The sequence below is a fragment of the Glandiceps talaboti genome, chromosome 7, assembly GCF_964340395.1.
Source record: "Glandiceps talaboti chromosome 7, keGlaTala1.1, whole genome shotgun sequence".
In the NCBI taxonomy this organism is placed as follows: Eukaryota; Metazoa; Hemichordata; class Enteropneusta; family Spengelidae; genus Glandiceps; species Glandiceps talaboti.
Window position 1 is genome coordinate 26,021,780 of NC_135555.1, and position 24,582 is coordinate 26,046,361.

General features: G+C 37.4%; 2 protein-coding genes across 3 annotated transcripts in view; one reads left to right on the forward strand and one right to left on the reverse strand.

The window, feature by feature from the left end:
• On the forward strand, positions 1-18,248 carry LOC144437559 (proton-coupled folate transporter-like). The gene is made up of 5 exons (XM_078126519.1): positions 1-746; positions 10,637-10,768; positions 15,192-15,275; positions 16,189-16,345; positions 17,720-18,248. Exons 1-5 carry the CDS (start codon positions 557-559, stop codon positions 17,799-17,801), a joined length of 645 nt encoding a protein of 214 aa, XP_077982645.1. The 5' UTR covers positions 1-556; the 3' UTR covers positions 17,802-18,248.
• LOC144437557 (protein mab-21-like 3) overlaps positions 16,195-24,582 on the reverse strand; it is an 18,032-nt gene continuing 9,644 nt past the window's right edge. Inside the window, exons 3-4 of one of the 2 annotated variants that reach the window (XM_078126518.1) lie at positions 23,623-23,773; positions 16,195-18,516 (exon numbers count right to left, since the gene is read on the reverse strand). In XM_078126518.1, coding sequence (XP_077982644.1) covers positions 18,490-18,516; positions 23,623-23,773 — 178 coding nt within the window. In that variant the 3' untranslated portion in view covers positions 16,195-18,489. Of the gene's footprint in view, positions 19,231-23,622; positions 23,774-24,582 lie in introns of both variants that reach the window. The other variant, XM_078126517.1, reaches the window with a different exon arrangement.

Below are 24,582 nucleotides of genomic sequence, written 5' to 3' on the forward strand. Positions count from 1 at the left end.
ACACCCTCATTGTCTCCTCCAGGGGGCAGTATTTTGCCAATCAATGGCACCTGCAAGATAGTGAATGGGACTGGTTCGTCAGACACAGACGTACTGAGTGAAATCCAAGCAGAGTCATCGTATTGGAGTCTTTATTACGACCTTGTTAGTGTTCCACTCTCATTCGTCACAACTCCAATCATTGGCTCGTGGAGTGATAAGGCTGGGCGTAAAATCGCCATTGTAATTCCTTGCATTGGATTGACTGTCTATTCCATTATATTTGTTATCATAATATATGCCGATTTTCGCCTTCCTCTGCATTATCTATTAATTGCCGAAGCTATACGTGGTGGAACTGGAAACATATATGCTTTCCTTTCTGGATGTCTTGCATATGTGGCAGATATTACAAACGTACAGCAAAGAACCTTTCGTATCGCCTTCGTAACGTTTATCAGCATCTTGGCTTCATCCCTATCACAGATAGGAATAGGTTATCTGTTAGAAGCAGAAGGATTTGGTCCTCCATTTCTACTTATTGTGATTCTTGTCACAATTACGAGATATTTATAAGATGTTTAAAGAGAACTCAAACGGTCGTCGATGGAGAGTGATTGCAACTTTAACTAACAACATGGTAGTGACAACTGTTATTAATTCAGCACCTGGTCTAACTGTCTTGTATATCATGCAGTACCCGTTTTGTTGGTCAGCCATCATTATTGGTTATTATACTGCAGCTTTGCTGTTTGTTAATGCTATTGGTAAGTAGTCACGTGATTTTATTGGATTAATTTCAAAACAATACCAGTCCTGCAGAAAACAACATGTCAGAAAACATAGTATTGAATGTTGATTCCATTTTTAGCACAACTGAACTGAGGTTCAGTAGTGCTATAAGGATCGCCCGGCGTCTGTCTGTCTGTCTGTCTGTCTGTCTGTCTGTCTGTCTGTCTGTCTGTCTGTGTGTGTGTTTGTGTGTGTGTGTAAACAAAATGCTCAGATTCACTATCACTAATTTGCTAGACGACATGTTTGTGAAATGCATTCTGGTTTTAAAACTTTTCAAAAGCGTCTGCAAACACCTTAAAATGACCTTTTTTCAGTCACTTCCCTTCGGATTTACGTCGAGAGTTTTCGGGTATTTCCGGTCCCACCTAGACCACAGGATTTTATGACGTCATAAGGGGTACACGTTAGCACTAAGACTATGACGAGCGTAGTCACTAGGTGAACAAAACTCAACAGCATTGTGAAAAAATACATTGCTAGTGGTTGTAACAGACATCAGTAAACAAAAACTACACTCTACATGTCTTATTAACCAACATTTACCGATATTTACTCACACTTTCTGACTAATTGGCAGTGTCTGTGGGTATAAATGCTAAAATATTATCTCCCCATATTATGGCAAAATAAATCAAAACGGCTAGACTACAGTGTAGATATACATAAACACTTGTAATGTCGCTCGCGTGTTTCAATTTATTTATCTGATTTTTTTTAATTATTTGCCGAGGAGAAGCATTACAATATCTTCGACAGGCATGGCGTCGACAGCATATTATAGCCCACTATACTCGACTATACTCACTGATGTCGCCTTTTGAACAGCGCATTTAGCAACAAAGTAAACATATTTATCTTGAATAAATATACTAGCTATTAGATTGCCATATTATCAGCAATAAAATTGTAAAGAATTGAGGAAATTTCCTGAGTTTAGTGTTGTCATTTACATGACTTTAGCAACTCGTCTGGAAGAAAACTTGTATGGTTTCCCTTGTTGTGATATCACTTAATTTAATGCAACAAGCCTATTTAATATTCATTAGAAGAATTCTGTAACGAATCGTGGTATTCGAAGTATACAGTTTAGGAAACCAACAAATCAAATATCGCGATGTGTTCATGATATTAAATATGATTGGACAATATTGACGTCGGCAAACAAGGTCGTGACCCCAGCACATGGTTATGAAAGAAAGCCTGCAACAAGATACTTGGCTAGCCACGTCCGGTCCAGTTTCTCAGGGTTTGTTTTGAAGTTAGAGACGTTATTTCTGTACGACTTGAAGAATTTTACAATATATCTGATTGATAAATATGGATTACATCAACACGTGGATAAATTTATCCCGACACGAATGTGCGCTGTGTTCTCCCGATTCCATACGTACATTGTACATACACTGCTTCAGCTTTGATCGGCGGGACTACCCTAGTATAAGCTTACTGCCGCGGCCGCGGTGACTGCACTAAACTTGACAACACTACCCCTCTACTGATATATAATAATCACCTGTATACCGTGATAAAAACAAGCAATAATTCGAGTCCCCAACAAGTCGATGAGACCTACTTCTGTTCTGTCCGATCCGAATGCGAGTTTCTTAGGTTTTATATGGGTTTCAGACTCGGACTAGAGTATTACGTCCTAGACAATAATAGATGTAAACTTGTGTTCACAAGCCAAACATGTGACAATACAAGACCACAACGAAAACTGTGAAAAATTTACAGGTCAGTCTCATTTTATATATGGACAACAAAATTAGGTCGGTCACAGTTCCATTTACATGATGCAATGACTCAGAGCGTACTTCCATATGCTCGGAGCAAATCGAATCAATTAGTGTATTATGGGACCAACAAATATATTGTGGCACATGTCCCGATACGCCTTCTTGAAGTTTCCCATTGGTATTCTAATAGCTAGTATATTTATTCGAGATGAAATATGTTTACTTTGTTGTTAAATGCACTGTTCAAAAGGCGACGCAAGTACGACTGGGCTAAAATATGCCGTCCTTGGCCCGGGGATGCCGACAAACGTCACGACGGTATCGTAATGCTTCTTGTCGGCAAATAATAAAAAATCAGATAAATAAAAGTCAATGAATGTGAAACACGCGACATTACAAGTGTTTATATATATCTAGTCTAGCCGTTTTGATTTATTTTGCCATAATATGGGGAGATCATATTTTAGCATTTATACCCACAGACACTGCCAATTAGTGAGAAAGTGTGAGTAAATATCGGTAAAATATTGGTTAATAAGACATGTAGAGTGTAGTTTTTGTTTACTGATGTCTATTACAACCACCAGCAATGTATTTTTTCACAATGCTGTTGAGTTTTATTCACCTGTTGACTACGCTCGTCATAGGCTACGTGCTAACCATGTCTCCTTATGACGTCATAAAATCCCGTGGTCTAGGTGGGACCGGAAATACCCGAAAACTCTCGAAGTAAATCCGAAGGGAAGTGACTGAAAAAAGGTCATTTTAAGGTGTTTGCAGACGCTTTTGAAAAGTTTTAAAACCAGAATGCATTTCACCAACATGTAGTCTAGCAAATTAGTGATAGTGAATGTGAGCATTTTGAATCACCTTTAAAGTAAACAAGCGACCTATCGGTCAGAATAGCTCCGCTGTTTTTTTTTAAATTTAATTTTTTATTTTGGTGACATGTAGAAGTGGTTCAGGTCTTCAGCTCTTCGAGTCACTATGCAGTTTTGTTTTAGCGATGCAATAAAGTGGTTAGTGGTTTCATATGATGTCTCACTATAAAACACATTTTACACAGAAGTTGGTAATGTATTGTACTTTTATACCATAGTCACCATTTTATAACAAAAATCTACTGTTATGAAAAATTGCACAAAATCTCAGAAAAAAATGACTGGGAAATGCACACAAGAAAAAGAAAAAAAGAGGATTTTGAGGTTGGCTATAAGTAATTCCAGTGTCTTACAGCTGTAACCCTGGAAATTTTTAATGAAGAATGAAATAAACTAGGGATCTAAAATAATTTTGAGGCAATTTGAATTTGAATTTTCTAACAAATTTACAAAGTCAACAACATTCAACTTGTTCTAGTTGTGGTAGATATATATAGGGAAGAAATGTATTAATCGCCATCTTAGTTTCCGTACGGCGACAATCTCAAGTACCCGGAAGAGAGTCATTCTCAGCCATACGTTACAGTGGTAACACTCGTTCATGTTCGGTTACCTTTCACAAAGAAAACACAACGAAATGGTTGAAATGATCTTTTTTTAATTTCTTTTCATCACAACAACAAAATCTGCGTGATCAAAAGTGTTGTAAACTAAACCAGAAAGAATTATCGGACTGGCTAAACTTCCCGATGAACTGGAAGGTCCTACTACTTCCAAGCATGGAAGTATAACCACTCCATGTTCCAAGTAAGCCTCGATAGTACTATAGTACGTGAGAAAATCGTCTCAAACTAGCGATACAACTTTCAAAATATAACTTGACATGTCTTCATTTGTTAGAGTTATACAATTCAAGACGGGTTTTCACTCGAAAACAACAATTCTGTGAATAATGACAGTGACACTCTGAACGCAGCGATTTCTCGGACGATGTTACCACTGTAACGTATGGCTGACAACGACTTGCTTCCGGGTTAGTCCCTCGTGCATACGGGTGGATTGTCGGCGATTAATACATACATGTACATCGTCTGATATTTTAATTCACAGTGTTTTTTGTGACCGGCGCCTGTCAGCAGACTCTGCCATTTTTTTCATCATTCCATTGTATTTAAACCTTGTACTTGACATTTCGCAATATTTATAATTCTCAACAAAATACCTCAACATGCCTCACTTCGCTCGTACTCAAAGCAGCCCCGCACGTAGTCCTGCTTGCATACGGAGGAATTCGGGACTCGATTCTGACAATTGTCCCTCCCCCTCCGGTGTTTAGAGTCAAGTCAGTAATACAGACTCGTGCACCCGAGGACTACCCCGCGCGGTATGATCACTGACACTGATGACATGATGAGAGAGAACCTTTTCGGATTTACATGTAAAACGGGGAAAGATACGCAAAACATAATGCAAAGTCTGAAGCCAAATTAAAGTTGTAATTATTTTAATTATTTTTACATGCCAAATATTTGCATTTTGGAAAGGCAAGACACGTTCATGTCGTTTAACTTTACATATGAACTGTCGGCCATATTTAAACTTCAACCGCATGCCTGGCATGCCCTTCCTTACGCAAGTTGTCTGAATTCTGGTTCACTGTCATTCCAAATTGCACGACAATATAGAATTAACCACAAGTTACATGTTATCTGAAAACATCACACTTTTATAGTGGGTCTGAAGTGTGATTTTAGTGAGTACTAAGAACGTCCTGTGTTGATACTCAAGATACTTGCTGTGGAAAATCGCTCAGTCGAATGAGGTCACCTTCAGCTTCTGGTCGAATCAGGGTAGAGTATGCAAATGAGGATGTTGCGGATTGGCTGATAATGTAGAAGGGTGCAGAATTGGATTTGAAGTTTACAACCCTGTTTCGAACAAACGCTTGTCATTTGGGCGCCCAATGCGTAGAATTATGACTATAGCACATATTACATTGCTTGTTTGACGTCAATAGTGTCTTTTGAAAAGTGGCAGTTTACTTAAAGTCTCGTCGACTGATTTCCAATATGGCGTCGGTCATTATGCTCATTAACATATTCATTTTTTTTTCAAATTACAAAAAAAAAATCATAAAAAATAAAAATGAGGATGTGCTGACTTGAAATTAACAAATCTGAGTAAGCTACCCCCTGCGCATCAACACGCCAGATATCAAAGCAATCTAATAAGAGGTTTTCAAGGAGTTGATGAAAATGACATTTTATGAAAAAAAATCATAAAAAATTGAAAATGGCACAGATCAACTTGGCATGAACAAATCTGAATAGCCTCCCCCCAGGGAACATGCACACCAAATATCGAAGAATTCCGACTGTCACTTATGGAGTAGATAGTAAAAATATAAAAGTTTGACGGACACCTATGATTCACTCTACTCTCTAAACCTCAATACCCACCTATACCTAAAGCTACGCTTTCAGCTTTCGCTGACAGCGGAGCTAAAAAACCGCTGAACTGATTGCCATAATATTTGGTGGGTCCATTACCTTGGGTGTCAAGTTGTGAAATTGTTCAATTCAAAATGATCTTACCTTTGTGATTTGGGTCAAAAAATATGATTTTTGGACAAAAGACTTAAATTCAAAAACTACTGGGCAGATTGGGCTGAAATTTGGGTGAAACATTCTTAAGGGTGTTTTTACTAAGAATTGTTAATGATATGATGGTCCCATCAGTGATATGCAAATTAGGGCTAAAAATGTGTCTTTTTGGTTAAAAATCTATAATTCCAAAACTACTGAGCAGATTGGGCTGAAATTTAATGGGAATGCATCTAGGGATGGATGGACAAAGAAATATTAAGCATACAATGATATGCCATGAGTGATATGCAAATTAGGTGTAAAATGTTCATTTTTGGTCAAAAACTTATATCTCAAAAAGCACTTGGTCACCGAGTTTGAAACTTGGAGAGATATTTCTGAAAGTGTTATTCTGCAGATTTTCTTCAAAACATTTTGAGAAAATTGGCCCTAGCGACCATGACCATGCCCTTAGCGACAACCAAATGGCAGTATATTTTGATCAAATAACAACATCATCTGGTAGGCAAATGAGTAAACATTCAAAAAATGTATGCAAATACCCTAGCAACCATGACCACGCCCATAGCAACAGCCAAAATGTCGTGTATTTCACAAAGATAAGAACAGGAATAGAAAGACAAATGAATAAACATTCAAAAACTGTATGCAAATGTACCTAGCAACAAGACCACGCCCATAGCAACAGCCAAATGATCACATATATTGCAAAGATAACAACAGGGATTAATAGACAATTGAATAAACATTCAAAATGTATGTAAATATGCCTAGCAAGAAGACCACGCCCATAGCAACAGCAAATGATCATGTATATTGCAAAGATAATATCAGGAATTCATGCAAAAGTGAAAAAAAAAACATTCAAAAATGTATGCAAATATATCAAACAACAAGACCACGCCCATAGCAACAGCCAAATGATAGCATATATCGTAAAGATAGCAACATGGTTGGATAGGCAACTGGATAGTCATTCAACAAATGAACATTTCTTGTTAGCATGGACTACCATATGGATAAACATTTTTAAAAGCTGTACAGTTGTGCTACAACGCCATTGACACTGACAGTATTTTTTAAACTCACGATTAATACAAATGATATAATAGCAAAATCACGTTGACTATTGAACATACATACATACACACACACACACACACACACATACATACATACATACATACATACATACATATACATACATACATACATACATACATACATACATACATACATACATACATACATACATACATACATACATAAACGTTCGGGTTTTGACCTGGCATTTTTATGTCTCGCCAATTTTTCCTTTGAAAAAGAATATTTATTCGAAACGTCGGATTTAACAGCTATATATACGGACTGGTTTATTAGTTCCTTATGCATTCCAACATACATACATACATACATACATAAATACATACATACATACATTAGGGTTTTCACAGAATGTAAACATGACATTATACTATACCAGTATATTCATGGTGCAAATAGAGATATCTGATTGGTCAATACAACAAACTAACACGTCTATAATAGTGATAACACAGAGATAGCGCGACTCCAAGCGGCCCTGAATGAGAATAGTATAATCATATTTTGATCGCTTTCGTCTGCCCCATTGTGTCCGCCGAATCTGTACCGTCGATCGCCTGCACAACAAAAAGTCTTCCATGCCGAACGCTAATATTTTCCCTAGCTGGGGGAAATGAATATGACATCTAAAGCCCTAGAACTGTCCGACGTTTCCTCATCAAAACCACCACCTTAGAGTGGCTCAGCATAAGCCTACAGCATCGTTCTTGGCGCTATATAAAATACAGACACAGTGAGGCAGAACCGGGGGCAGATCATCCCTCACAAAACGAATCTAACTTGAACCCATTCACAAATGAACTTACCACACTGTACAAACTAAGCAAAACTTCGTATATACGCTGCAAAGTATTAAACTATTCATCGTTTAAAGATAAAATTAGTGACGTTGTCCCCGATGGTGGCAGTCCCATACGAAGCGGGTACGCATGCTTGTTAGGAATTTCACGGAAAAGGGGGGGGGGGGGTTCGTCGGCCATCTAGGACCGTGGAATCGTAAGGGACCGGTCAGTTTCTCCAGCCTGGGCAGTAAGGGACAGAAACACAGTCAGAAATCGGGTTGATTTCTTTCTGTCTGCTTGTTATGGTTGATTTGCAATCAGACAGAAGGAATTCCAGGCCGAAATTCGGTCTGTCTGACTGGACAGACATAGGGGTAGTAATAAATCTTTCTTTCTGCTTGTTCGGGTTGCTTTACAATCAGAAAGAACGAATTTCACTGAACCCGAAATTAACTGCCTTTCTTTCTGTCTGCTTGTAAGGGTTGCTAGTCAATCAGAAAGAATGAATTTCAACCCCAAATTCGGTCTGTCTGTTTGAAGAGACACAGGGGTAGTTCACTGCCTTTCTTTCTGTCTGCCTGTTCGGCTAGTCAATCAGAAAGAATGAATTTCAACCCCAAATTCGGTCTGTCTGTTTGAAGAGACATAGGACATAGGGGTAGCTAACTGCCTTTCTTTCTGTCTGCTTGGTCGCGTTGATTAACATTCAGAAAGAACGAATTTCAACCCGAAATTCGGTCTGTCTGTTTGGAGAGATATAGGGGTAGATTGAGAATCAACCCGAACAAGCAGACGGACCGAATTTCCTGTTATTTCTGTTTGACTAGCAACCCAAACAGGCAGACAGCAAGAAACAACCAGAACTCTGACTGTGTTTCTGTCCTTGCCTGTGGATTTTGCCATCGGGCTGACAAACAGTCACTGACCCCCACCTCCACCCCCACCCCCACCCCCATCTGTAAAACTTAAGATGGGAATATGTACACCTCTCATCAGGGTCCTAGGGGTCTAACCCAAGAAGCTCTGGAGCTTTTTTACTCTTAATAGCTTAATAAGCTTTACAAGATAGCACCGACATGTAAAAAGCAACTATACATACACATAGGGTCCTAGGGGTCTCCCCCTAGAAGCTCTAGAGGGTTTTTTACTCTTAAAGCCCATTTTTAGGCTATTCAGACACTTTCAGGCAATAATTTCCAAGCTTCACAAGACAGCACCAACATGTAAAAAGCAACTTCACTAGGTTGAAATAGTTTTAAAAACAAAGTTTAATAGCATCTTGACTGTAAGAGGTAGGGGGAAGAGCTTGAGACTGGGATAAACTATGTCCAACTCTTGTGTGTGGGAATGTGGGGAAGGGGGTTCTAGAGGGTTTAGTAGGGTTTTGAAGCCCATTTAGGCTATTACGACACTGTCAGGCAATAACGTCCAATCTTTACAAGACAACAACATCAAGTATCACAAACTATTATTTATAACTTACATACTTACATAGAGTTGAAACATGTTCTAATCATTATAGTAAAAGTCAGCACATCTAATGGTAGTATTATTGGTAAGGGAGATTTGGAGTTTTAAGGCAATTTTAGACTATCTTGACAAATAATTTTAGACTATCTTAAAATACAACATCATCTCAAATTAGCATAGGGTGAAAATTCTTAAGAAAAATTAAAACCATTATGACATTAAAAAGGTTGGTGCGTCTGATTGTTGGTTGAACACATGAGTGACCTCTGGGAGTGAGGGAGTCTTCCCTAGCAGATCCGGAGGATTTTTGGTTCTATTAAGGCAATTTGTAGGTTATTCATAGCCTTTGAGGTAATATTTCAAAGCTTCGAAAGTTTTCGAAGCTAATGTTAATGCAAGTTTTAAATGAGTTTCCCATGTCACATAAAAATGGGCCTGTAACATTGATACAGTGGCATTAATATTGCCTGTATAGTTTTAAAAGTCACTGGTATGTTAGAGAACTTTAGGTGGTCATACCTAGTGTATAATACTTAATAGAAACTGGAATGATGAGATGTGTTGATTTTTAGTGTCGATAACACTCTCTCTCTCTCTCTCTCTCTCTCTCTCTCTCTCTCTCTCTCTCTCTCTCTCTCTCTCTCTCTCTCTCTCTCTCTCTCACAAACAAACAAACAAGCAAGTACATACATTACTATTACAGTAGTTTTACAACAACTGCATGTATACTTTTCCCACTGGTGAAGTATGTGCACTTTAATTCTAAATAAAACATCTGTTCTCTATCATATTGTTCAAAATCCATGACGCGCATCGTGTACAAATGTGGCATGAGTACTTGAAATATTAATTCTATAGCGTTCTCTGTCTGTTGCCGTACTGTGTTTTTATGGTAAGCCCTACAGGTAGTTGGAAGTCATGTGTTCACTAATGATAATAGCATTTGCCTATAATACACCAATGATGTATTGGTATTGGTACCTTTAGCTCGGGATATACATCTTAATGTTATGTTAGCTCCTTATTAATAAGCTATGTAATAAGCTGTACAATTAAGCTATATAATCAGATTGAAATCCCGTTTGGATTTTTTCTATGATTATACATTATATATATATGTAAATTAGTGTGAAAAATGTAATTTACAACATATAACAATAGACTGTATAGAGTACATGTCCATACATCGTCCAGTAACTTGCATTTGTCTGTTCCAATTAGCAAGTATTGATACTAAAGTCATGATAAATAACACGTAACATTTCTATTGTAACATTTTGAAGGTATACTTGTTGGAGGTAAACTGTTGATGTGTTGTCTAACTGACTTGGCCATAGTGCAAGTTGCTGTACTCTCCTATATGTGTTCACTAATGGTGATAGCATTTGCCTATAATACACCAATGATGTTTTCTGGTAAGTACAGTGATTTCAATTCGGTCGGTACAAAACGCAGGTACAGGTCAACTACATGTCAACGTCTCTTACAGGTATCACGTTTTTCACATTAATTCAGTATTCATAGTCGTTCTTGCACGTACTGGTGCGTTCACGGCCAAAACACATTTTGCCATTGCTTGGCAAAGGACGTCTACAGTCACTTTTAAAATGTTGCATGTGAAAGAAGACTCTCATATCGACAAATTGTCGCATTTCATGCAGTTTCAGTATTTAAATTGATTGATGACTCATGACGATTTCCACACCTAAAATAGACCATTGCAATATGTTCAGGACAACCTTGTCTTGACGAACTTTGTTTGGAGCACGTTCAAGCTTTCAGGTAAGTGACTGACTGATGACTGTCTGTCTGTCTGTCTGTCTGTCTGTCTGATGATTGTTAGTAGTGGAAACTGCTGAAACCTGAACGGGTGAATGTTTGACACATACTAATCCACTGACTATCTTTCCTATTCAACAGCCTATTCTCCAATTCGAGACTTTTATAATCATTGCCTATATTTCTCCTACGTGTGTTTTTGTTGATACGTGCTTTTGATCATAGACATATCCCAAATGTATCAAAAACGCTCCAAAACAAGCTTAAGAACGAGCGCCAATTTCATTTGAGACATCAGTATTTCACAGCCCCGTTACAGGATATATTTTTCCACAGCCCTGGTACATGGTTGTGAAAAATATGCCTGTTGCATGGATGTGGAATACCGCCTCTGTGCCATGACTGCTGTACACATCCCAGTACCATAGCTGTGTACTGCATACGTAGCACATACATATAACAGCTATGGTGGAATAATACCCTGTAGCAACCCTTTTGTTCATATCAGACTAACATAGCTGGTGCATGGCTGTGGGAAATACCTATGCTACATCTAGGCTAACATAGCCGGTACATGGCTGTGGGGAAAAGCTCTTGTACATGGATGTTGTAAAAACCTATGCTGGATGGCTATTTTTAACATCCATTTTAGGGAGCGATCGGTTTTTACGGCCGGGGGGGGGGGTAAATCGGGGGGGGGAGCACCTCAGTTTGGGACTCAAAGAAGGGGGGGCATCATTTTTACAAAGTGATATAAAGGGGGGGGGGGTCACCTTATTTTCAACAACTGAACGAAATCATGAACTACCTACCCTGCTGTACTTAAATTTCCATACAACAAATGTATGTGCATTCAATAAACCATAAACAATGGCTATAAATATACGTTCAAATATAACATAAACTCTTTGTCTCTTGATAGCATATGACATGGAGTCATAACATTGCACCTTTTAAGCAAGTTAGAAATGACTTCTCAATATTGCAGGCCATGAGTTGCATTGTGTCATCATGTGGTATAAAAACTTGCATATGTAGCTGTACACGTAACACATAAGAAATGAAATACCTTGAAATTTACTTGATGAACTGACTCTAAAATCGGTGCCTCCATTGACCTGAACATGTTGAATTGCACACAAACATAGCCAATAGAGACAAACTTTCAAAATAATTTAATGAATGTGTATCTCTAAATGGTAACTGACCTCCACTGTGCATGTTTTTCCCAAATTTTCTCACTTTATACTTGATCTTTTTTTTATTATTATTTGTATCAATATTACTTGAAATGATTTAAACTTTTGAACCCTAAATTAGTGATACTTTTATGATATAACTAAGTTGTGTTTTACTTCTAAATGGTGCTCTAAATGGCCTCCAAAAGGTGTTCATTTTTCAAAAAGCTCTTACCATGGGAGGGGGACACCCCTCCCAACCCCCACCCGTGCTTGTATAGCAGGCGCGCACACTCCGCATACTGTTTCCAGTTCTCTCCCTACTTTAAAACTTACTGAAACCCCTAGGTTAACAATTATATTAACTCCATTTCTAATATTGTATGTTATAATTAGCTGAATTAATCTGTAATGGTAATAGTTCACCCAATCTAAGAGATATCCTATAACTATTGGTTACCAAACCATGAATATTTTGCATGTCCATGAACAGACAATCATACTTCTCATATGGTTCCTGTGTAAAGAGCTTTATACATGTGAAGCAATGGATTTGGGATGGCAATTTACCAGATACACTTAAAATTACTGTAAATGTAAGAAGTAAAATTAACTAGTATGCAGTGTGCTGTATTGTGCTTTGAGAATCTAGAGTGTCAAGAAGAATATTTCTTGTCAACAGATGTCGGGGGGGGGGGGGTCAGTGTGTTTTTAGCAGAACTGAACTGAGGTTCAGTAGTGCTGTAGGGATCGTCCGGCATCTATCTGTCTGTCTGTCTGTCTGTCTGTCTGTCTGTCTGTCTGTCTGTCTGTCTGTCTGTCTGTCTGTCTGTCTGTCTGTGGATGTGTGTGGATGTTTGTGTGTAAACAACTTAAAGCCAAAAACTACTGAACCGATTGCCACGGTGGGTCCATTACCTTGGATGTCTAGTTGGGAAATTGTTCAAATCAAAATTTAGTTAGTGATTTGGGTCAAAATATGTGATTTTTGATCAAAAAACAAAAACTCAAAAACTACTGGGCAGCAGATTGGGCTGAAATTTGGGTGAAACATTCTTAAGGGTGTTTTTACTAAGCATTGTTCATGATATGATGGTGCCATCAGTGATATGTAAAAGAGTGTCTCTTTGGTCAAAAATCTCTAATTCCAAAATCACTGAGCAGATTGGGCTGAAATTTAATGGGAATGCATCTAGGGATGTATGGACGAAGAAATATTAAGCATACAATGATTCCATGAGTGATAAGCAAATTAGGTGTAAAAATGTTTATTTTTGGTCAAAAACTTATGAGTCTGAAACTTGGTGAAATGTTTCTGAAAGTGTTATTCTGCTGATTTTCTTCAAAACATTTTGACAAAATTGGCCCTAGCAACCATGACCATGCCCTTAGCAACAACCAAATGGCAGTATATTTTGGTTAAATAACAACATCTTCTGGTAGGCAAGTGAGTAAACATTTTTAAAATCTATGCAAATATCCCTAGCAACTGTGACCACGCCCATAGTAACAGCCAAACGGTCGTGTATTTCACAAAGATAACAACAGGGATTAATAGACAATTGAATAAATATTCAAAAAATGTAAGCAAATGTGCCGAGCAACAAGACCACGTCCATAGCAACAGCCAAATGATCACATATATTGTGAAGGTAACAACAGGAATTGAATGACAAAGGGATAAATATTCAAAAAATGTATGCAAATGTGCCTAGCAACAAGACCACGTCCATAGCAACAGCCAAATGATCACATATATTGTGAAGGTAACAACAGGAATTGAAAGACAAAGGGATAAACATTCAAAAAATGTATGCAAATGTGCCTAGCAACAAGACCACGCCCATAGCAATAGCCAAATAATCACATATATTGCGAAAATAACAACGGGGATAGATAGACAATTGAATAAAATTTCAAAAATATGCAAATATACCTAGCAACAAGACCAGGCGCATACCAACAGCCAAATGATCGCGTATATGGCAAAGATAGCAACATGGTTGGATAGGCAACTGGATTCAGCAAATGAACACCTATTGTTAGCATGGACTAACATATGGATAAACATTTTTAAAAACTGTACAGTTGTACTGCAACGCCATTGGCGGTATTTTTTTATTTGTCAGAGGGGGTTGGATTGTTTTGTGGATGAATCGCAGATTGGTCACTATTTTTACATACAAGATGAACAAGAAGTCACCGGCCCACCCCCGGCCATAAAAACTGATCACCCCCTTACATTGATATTGGCATACACATTTATCAAATCTAGGTATGTTACACCTAGTGTGTTGGCCAGAGATGTTACAGGGATATTAATTGTACACATAGCTGGTACAGTCCCCATGGATCCACTGAGCTGGTACAGCTGTGTGCACAACCCTGTCCTTGGTATGTGAATGTTAGAGAGGTGTGCAGGGTTCCCTGTGTACCAAGATGAGTTTTTTAAATCTAACATTCGAGTACTTACATTTTTGAATTTGCATTTATTTAAAGAAGATAAGATTTGCCATAAAAATATTTAAATAGTTCATATTAACTGCCTATAGAACCTAATGATCATTGGCTAACACTTTGTCAGATTGTTGATATTACACTTTTCACTCAAATAAAAACTCCTTCAACTGAAACCAATAATATGACAGCCTTGATCTGATTAATCCATCAATTTAAAACCTCTTAGGCTGACAAAGTAAAGCTATTAAAATGTTGTATATAAGGATGTGTAGAAAAAACAAAACAATATAATGAAACAATGGATGATTTTATAAATTCGTTTATTTGTTACTTTTCTAGTGTAACATAATATATACATTGTGTATGTCCATTGCTGTGAGCGTGTCTTAATGTACACCGTGTTTACTTTCACTTGTTACAGCTACCCTAGCTGGTGTGTTTAGTTTCTTGGCAGTGCCTGTACTGAACTCAAAACTGTCAAAACTAGTCACAGAATCCGAGCAAGGTAAGACGTAGCTCATTGTCCTAGTCATGTAGTAACTCATACAACTCATAAAACTGTTGTATGCTACCTATTACTATATTCGCAGGCTTGGTTATTGGCAGGGGATGCAGGTGAATTGAACGCAGTCGTGGGGTTCCCACAGTCATTGGTAGGGGAGGCAGTTGCAGCTGTATTGATTAATTGATGGTTTAATGATAATGAAAACAAGTCATATAATGTTTAAACATTCATATAATTTGCACACGTCAAAATAACTTTTAGCGAGTGAAAAATAAAGTTACGTCCCCAGAAATGTATTATTGTCATAGCATCTAAAATGTAGCTACTACCGGAGGTTATGTTGTCATTCTGCTCAGTATTGGTGCATTCTACCTAGTGACCTCGGGGTCAATAGTCTGAAAATGTCAAGTTGTGCATAAAGAAATTACCATGGCAACTCCGTTTTCGCTAATCTAGACATGTCTTTGTGCCTACAACTAAGGGTCGCTCAGTTTGTGAAAATGAAAAATAACAGACATTGAAAGCAGTAGCAATGACTTTAAGACTATCAACACTAAAATCAGCATAGCCTTGCAATTGTTATGTAATTGTGGCAACATATATATATTATCATCGTGTGATTGACAACTTGTCATTTTTGTTTGCTTAGTTATCAGATTCAGAACAACCATACAAATCAGTGTGACTTGTGCAATCACTAATAGATACATAAATATCAATACATTACTGTCATACAATTATGGAATAAAACATTGCCATTTTCACAAATTTATAGAAGTTCAATTCAATTTTAAAAAACCTTCATTGTCTGCATATAAACACCCAGAAACTTGACACTGACATAATTGGATATATGTTTATTAATCTTACAGGTACTATATTCGATACTGGCAAATGTGTATTAATCTTACAGGTACTATATTTGCAACTTCCGGTAGCTGTGAAAGCATTGGAATGTTCTTCTCTCCAATTATCTTCAACACTATTTATGCAGAAACTGTATCGAATTTACCAGGAACGGTGTTTGTAACCATGGCAGCCTCTTTGATTGTCTCTGTAATCGTCACAGCGTAAGTTCGTTTCTCTAAAATTTGAGTCTACAATGTTGACTCAATCCTAGTCCCCTTGGTATTGCAGATTGCCATTATTTTATCTCGGCTTGTCCAGAATTACAACAGCTATGAGTTCAACAAATATCCCAGTAATTCACTTTTTTGTTATGTTCTCCCAATGATTACACATCTAGACAATATTGGAGTTGACTTACACTGGTTATAACACAAGCAGTTCAAAGTTTCTTAGCTTTGGACTTTGGGTCTGTCGTGTTCATGACTCGAACTGTATATCAGAATGACAAATTTCCCTAGTCACAGCTAATCCTAATGACGATCATCAACCATGACAGATCAAAAGCTCAATGCTAAAAACTTTGAACTGTTTGTGCATTATAACCTTTGTAAATCGTTTGATCTACCAAGCTGATGAACGTTTTAGGTCAACATTTGAGGTATTCAGACTGTCGTTCAGAGTGTTATCTACTTGTCTTTGGTGGTAAACTATTGACCAAAATCCAAGAGGTAATCTCATACGCACACATTCTATCTCAGAGGTACCAGAATCTCAGGACGCGTATTCTGTGGAAAAACTCACAAAGGACTCAAAATATTACTTTTGGTGAAGATGACGTATGCTCAAACCAACATCCGAGAGCTTTTGGTTTCCTTCACTTACAGCAGTCCAGAGTAGATTGAATCAATTAGTTCTCCGTAGTATTTATACCATAACTCAGATCAGTTACTGTAAGTTAAAGACGTGTTGCTCTCCTGCTGCCCCACAAATCTCTTTTCTGAGAAGTTGGCCTCCTAACATATGCGCATACATCCAACATTCACATTTTATTCAAATTCAAAGCTTCATTCCGTAATACAAATATTATCAGTAAATAACATGTTTACAATAAACTTCAATTCTTTTCCTTATTTAGGAAGTGTTTATGAACTACAGTTAATTCAATTCAGAAATAAAGTTTTGAAAATACCCTTTTCTACTAATAGCTGAATTCATTAAAAGTTGTGATTTATCACGTATAGTGACACTTGCAACATTCACTTAATTACAAGTAATTACATGGCCTAGCTCGTATTACTATCTCATTAATCAATTAGATCTCACAAGGTCGGGTAGCCTAGATACAATTACTGTTTGTTTATAATACAATTACATACTGTGTAACAAGAGTGACAAAGAAGGGCAATTGTGTGTAATTTTAAATGCTAGCATAATCACATCTATCGGTGAATGCCAGTATGAATTTTAATGTGCGTTTGAAACTTCAAAGATGTTTTAAAGAGTTGTTGGTCTTTATCATTACACAATAAATTGACAGCAATACATGTCAGGCAAATAAAGATCTCATTACATGTATCCTTTTAATTTCATTTTAGAATACTACAGATAAAAGAACCAAAGTCCGGTTACATGCCTTTACCAGGAAAGGCAATATCTTCTGACAGCGATTTGACATAAAACCTCAGATTGGCACATTATTTACTTTGGTTGGCAAACTTTTTATTTGGTTATAAATCTCAGGGAAAATGTTGTACACTATCTTTTATACATGTTCCATCTCAATTGCGTTATAAATCAATCAATCAATCAATCAATCAATCAATCATAAAATTCATAGAGCACCTGTATCCAATGCGAAGTAGGGTTCAGAGCCCTGTACAGTAAGAGGTACAATCTAAATGTATTAACTTTTTACTCAAGTGAAAATACTTAAAAACATTAAACTCGATTAAACTAGTATAACATTAATGTCAAGGCATGCTTTCTATGACGTCATTACAATTGTCTTCTAGTAATGTTACAACATTTGACTGCATAGTGGAGAGTTCCTTGTTTATTTATTTATAAGTTATTTGTTTATTTATTTATTAATTGCATCCCTTTTGTATCAGGGCCTCACTAAGATTGTTAGGAGCAGCACTAACAAACAATAATACAATACATACACTACTAAAAAAAGACGAGTAAAACATATACAGGAACAAACATAATAAAATAAGATAGATACAACGAAAATTAGAATTATGCTTCAAATGTTAGTTGTCAGAAAGTCTAACCGCTAAAACCGCTAAGTTCTTTCCCTTGTTTAACTCTTCATATAAGTTTAGCTCTTCATTGTTAAGTTATAGTTCTTCTGCTCCTTTCATTAAAGATCTGTCGATGTGTAGAATGGCTTTCACATGTAAAAAGAAAGTGTTCAAGTGTCTCATCAGCTTTTCCACAACAAGGAAATGTACAATCATCATTATAATTTTCCCATTTCCTCTTTTCATATGCAAGACCCTACCTTACTACCTAGTTAGCGTTCAGTAGACGTGAGCACCTTTTATGTAGAAAGAATTAAACCTCAAAACATATTAAGTAAGATTGCATCCCTATAATATATGTTGAGACTTGAACAGCATAGTAATAATAGACAAACCCGATATACATGAAAGCTACCTTGAAAGTTGATAGACGTAAAGGGTAGTATCACCAGTGCAATCACCTGGATTACTGTTTTCATTGCCGTGTAGCTTTGCATATTTAGAAAGTTGCCCCACAGTGCAAGAAAAATGCTGAAATCACAGGTATGACAATTGCATTCAAGGAATGTCTGAAAATAACATTTTTATTAGCCACATTTGCAGACAACATAACGTGCAATTTATTTTGCAAGGTATGCTGACGACTTTTGTAGAAAGTTGTCTATGTTCGCATGAACGCCATAAAGTAAACCAATCCTTTTTCTTTCAAGAAGATTCAGACCAGGAATAAAAAAGTGGGGACAGTTGCCCTGATAAATACACCACTTCAGAGTCTTCAACATATTATTAAAACACGTCACCAAGTTGGATTCTCTCCAATAGCAGTCTGGATAATTATCTAATTGCCAGAAGAAGACGGTCTAAAAAATGACGAAATAGATTATTTTAAAGAGCTCCAAAATACGATAGAAATCATCTCAAGGAAAATGTCAAGGCAGTATGATGCCAGAACAACTTGAAGTGACTCTGACGTAAAGCCAATCATTAACCAACGGGCACCAATGCATCATATTTTCTCCAATTTTGTTTAAACCTAGTTTTTGATCTTGAACGAAGGAGTTGTATAATTCTCTATTTGAGTTGCAAAGTTTTACATTTCTGTCAATTGTTATCGAAAGCCAGTATAGCATACCTGATTCCAATTACTGACTACAATTGATACACACAGCGTGCATTTATTTCCATACTTAGTTAATATTAGATTCGCTATTATTAATTTCACACACTGTATTAAGTAGAGACCTTTGAAATGTTTACTATAATTTGAAAATAAAACTTGAGAAAAAGTTATCTGTTTGGTATGTATTTCCCGAAACAAACAACTGTTTGCAAATCTACAGTTATTTCTCCTCACTCGCGACATTACCTCCTATCAATAGTTTTTAACTACCTTGACTCCAGACAGTACCTCCTAACACTAGTTTTTAACTTACATAACTCCAGAAGTACCTCCTAACACTAGTTTTTAACTAACATGACTCCAAACACTACCTCCTAACACTAGTTTTTAACTTACATGACTCCAGACAGTACCTGCTAACACTAAATTTCGAATGATTTGGTAAATGTATTTGTGATAATAAAGCGCAAGTGTCTGACATATTTTTGTTGGTTAAGTTTTCAATCGTAATCCGTCATTTGCATAATGGCAAGCATATCTTGAAAATGCAAGCTTCAAATTTCATATAATTTTATACATATATTGATAACTAAGTACACGTATCTCATAAACCTTATTGGTGTAGCTACATTAATGATTCATTTTCATAAATCTTTAGTAATCATTTATTTCATTATTTTGTATAATTAACCAATATTTTAAGCGCACAAGCTTCAAATTCCATAGAATTTAATAAACTTAATTTGCAAGTTATAGCTGCAACTGGGACATTTAGAAAAATGTATTGTTAGGTACAGTACCTTACTTGTGATAGTGTACACCTTGAACAGTATTGCATCACCTGTGTAGGTACGATACCTTACTTGTGATAGTGTACACCTTGAACAGTGTTGCATCACCTGTGTTAGGTACGATACCTTACTTGTGATAGTGTACACAGTGAACAGTGTTGCATCACCTGTGTTAGGTACAATACCTTACTCGTGATATTGTACACCGTGAACAGTATTGCATCACCTGTGTTAGGTACAATACCTTACTCGTGATATCGTACACCGTGAACAGTATTGCATCACCTGTGTTAGGTACAATACCTTACTTGTGATAGTGTACACAGTGAACAGTGTTACATCACCTGTGTTAGGTACAATACCTTACTCGTGATATCGTACACCGTGAACAGTATTGCATCACCTGTGTTAGGTACAATACCTTACTCGTGATACCGTACACCGTGAACAGTATTGCATCACCTGTGTTAGGTACGATACCTTACTCGTGATATCGTACACCGTGAACAGTATTGCATCACCTGTGTTAGGTACAATACCTTACTCATGATATCGTACACAGCGAACAGTATTGCATCACCTGTGTTAGGTACAATACCTTACTTGTGATATCGTACACAGTGAACAGTATTGCATCACCTGTGTTAGGTACAATACCTTACTGGTGATACCATACACCGTGAACAGTATTGCATCACCTGTGTTAGGTACAATACCTTACTCGTGATATCGTACACAGTGAACAGTATTGCATCACCTGTGCTAATTAGGTACAATACCTTACTCGTGATATCGTACACAGTGAACAGTATTGCATCACCTGTGTTAGGTACAATACCTTACTCGTGATACCATACACCGTGAACAGTATTGCATCACCTGTGTTAGGTACAATACCTTACTCGTGATATCGTACACCGTGAACAGTATTGCATCACCAGTGTTAGGTACAATACCTTACTCGTGATACCATACACCGTGAACAGTATTGCATCACCTGTGTTAGGTACAATACCTTACTCATGATATCGTACACAGCGAACAGTATTGCATCACCTGTGTTAGGTACAATACCTTACTCGTGATATCGTACACCGTGAACAGTATTGCATCACCAGTGTTAGGTACAATACCTTACTCGTGATACCATACACCGTGAACAGTATTGCATCACCTGTGTTAGGTACAATACCTTACTCGTGATATCGTACACCGTGAACAGTATTGCATCACCTGTGTTAGGTACAATACCTTACTCATGATATCGTACACCGTGAACAGTATTGCATCACCTGTGTTAGGTACAATACCTTACTCATGATAGTGTACACCGTGAATAGTATTGCATCACCTGTGTTAGGTACGATACCTTACTCGTGATAGTGTATACCGTGAACAGTATTGCATCACCTGTGTTAGGTACGATACCTTATTCGTGATAGTGTATACCGTGAACAGTATTGCATCACCTGTGTTAGGTACAATACCTTACTCATGATAGTGTATACCATGAACAGTATAGCATCACCTGTTAGGTACAATACCTTACTCATGATAGTGTACACCGTGAACAGTATTGCATCACCTGTGTTAGGTACGATACCTTACTCGTGATAGTGTATACCGTGAACAGTATTGCATCACCTGTGTTAGGTACGATACCTTACTCGTGATAGTGTATACCGTGAACAGTATTGCATCACCTGTGTTAGGTACAATACCTTACTCATGATAGTGTACACCGTGAACAGTATTGCATCACCTGTGTTAGGTACAATACCTTACTCATGATAGTGTACACCGTGAACAGTATTGCATCACCTGTGTTAGGTACAATACCTTACTCGTGATACCATACACCGTGAACAGTATTGCATCACCTGTGTTAGGTACAATACCTTACTCGTGATATTGTACACCGTGAACAGTATTGCATCACCTGTGTTAGGTACGATACTTTACTCGTGATAGTGTATACCGTGAACAGTATTGCATCACCTGTGTTAGGTACAATACATTACTCGTGATATCGTACACCGTGAACAGTATTGCATCACCTGTGTTAGGTACAATACATTACTCGTGATATCGTACACCGTGAACAGTATTGCATCACCTGTGTTAGGTACAATACCTTACTCGTGATATCGTACACAGCGAACAGTATTGCATCACCTGTGTTAGGTACAATACCTTACTCGTGATATCGTACACCTTGAACAGTGTTGCATCACCTGTGTTAGGTACAATACCTTACTCATGATACCGTACACCGTGAACAGTATTGCATCTCCAGTGTTAGGTACAATACCTTACTCATGATATCGTACACAGCGAACAGTATTGCATCACCTGTGTTAGGTACAATACCTTACTCGTGATATCGTACACAGCGAACAGTATTGCATCACCTGTGTTAGGTACAATACCTTACTCGTGATATCGTACACAGCGAACAGTATTGCATCACCTGTGTTAGGTACAATACCTTACTCGTGATATCGTACACAGCGAACAGTATTGCATCACCTGTGTTAGGTACAATACCTTACTCGTGATATCGTACACCGTGAACAGTATTGCATCACCTGTGTTAGGTACAATACCTTACTCATGATACCGTACACCGTGAACAGTATTGCATCACCAGTGTTAGATACAATACCTTACTCATGATATCGTACACAGCGAACAGTATTGCATCACCTGTGTTAGGTACAATACCTTACTCGTGATATCGTACACAGTCAACAGTATTGCATCACCTGTGTTAGGTACAATACCTTACTCGTGATATCGTACACCGTGAACAGTATTGCATCACCTGTGTATAAGTATATAAAGATATTTTTATAGCTGTATACACAAAATATCAAATCATAAATTGATTTTTGCGTCCGCACCCAAAATCGGAATCCCCAATGGCGATCACGATTCAACCTGTTTATGTAACAGGTTGAGTCGTGTACTGTTTGTGGATAATATCAACCACTGGTTAACATGTACAATGTCTAATTATATTCTGGAATATATTGTGGTTGTCTGATCGGAAAATGACACTCTGGTTACAGCTGGTGCGGTTTTCACATGGCAACATATTCAAAACCAAGTATTCGATCAAGATTTAAACTCGCCTATATACTACCTTCAGTTAATATTGACCACGTATGCAATGTTTTTTTGAGTAACTAACAAATTGTTAGTGAATATATCTTTGGTTATTTAAAAATCCTATCCCAGTTGCAGCTAGTGCAGGTTTAAGATGTATATCATGTATTTGTCCTTACGGAAATCATTCAGTTTGCATCTTATCTTGTTCTTTATTTTATAATCATACCAACCTTCAGATGATAAGAGCTGATCAACTTTCCCTCGTGACAGAATTCATCTTCCCGAAGTTTCTTCAGAATACGTTGGCACTTCTTCCTGCAACCACCGTCTTCATCTAAATCTTGCAACAGTGCTGTTTCCATTCTGGCAGTGGAAATGTGCCTACAGCAGCATATCAAAATTGATTTTGTGAACTACCCATTTTACTACAACAATGCATATTGAATGAACCACACATATTACAGCGACATCGATTGAGAAAATTAATGAATATGGCACATGTAATATCATGTCTTGATATGATTGCAACCATCCTATCAAACAACCCAAATGATTCCTTCTCTCTCTTACTAATGAAAATGCTTTTTAATTTTTAGACAAAAGGCAATGTTTCACTTTGTCTCAGAAAACCTACAGAGTTGTCTAGCATATGTCGACACATAGTTCATACACCCGTTGTTTCATGTTCTTAGACATATAGTTTATTATGCATAAACACATTGTAAATCTAGGATACCTGTTACTGTATATATGCATGACTTTCTGTAACTTAATTAATGAGACAAAAGAGTCGGCTTTTTGTTGGATAGTTGCTTTTGATGATTTTGATAATTTGAGTTACTTTATCTGTGGTCTGGAAGTCTATACATGGAGTCATGATGGGTGAATGGTTAGCGTGACCGGCTTGGAATCTACAGGTTGCAGGTTCGAGCCCTGTCGCTGCCTGCTGTTTGTTTCTGAGTGGCTAAAGTCCTTGGGCAAGATTTGAACCACGACTGTGCTTCAGTCAACCCAGCTGTATAATTGGGGACCTGGTAGGATGTAGGTTGCAATGTGAAGGCTTTAATCCTATGCGCTGAAATGGCTGCAATGGATTGTATGCTCCCTGGGGAGTTGAGGAAGACTAAAGGGCCGTTGTGCCGTTCTGATCCGAGCCAGGGGTAATAAATTGTAAAGCGCTTTGAGCACGG

Excerpts from the sequence above, each read along its gene's own strand:
- LOC144437559 (XM_078126519.1), top strand. The coding sequence starts at position 557 with ATGTTTAAAGAGAACTCAAACGGTCGTCGATGGAGAGTGATTGCAACT. Across the intron at positions 747-10,636 it reads GCTGTTTGTTAATGCTATTG|GTATACTTGTTGGAGGTAAA; the intron begins GTAAGTAGTCAC and ends AACATTTTGAAG. Across the intron at positions 10,769-15,191 it reads TACACCAATGATGTTTTCTG|CTACCCTAGCTGGTGTGTTT; the intron begins GTAAGTACAGTG and ends CACTTGTTACAG.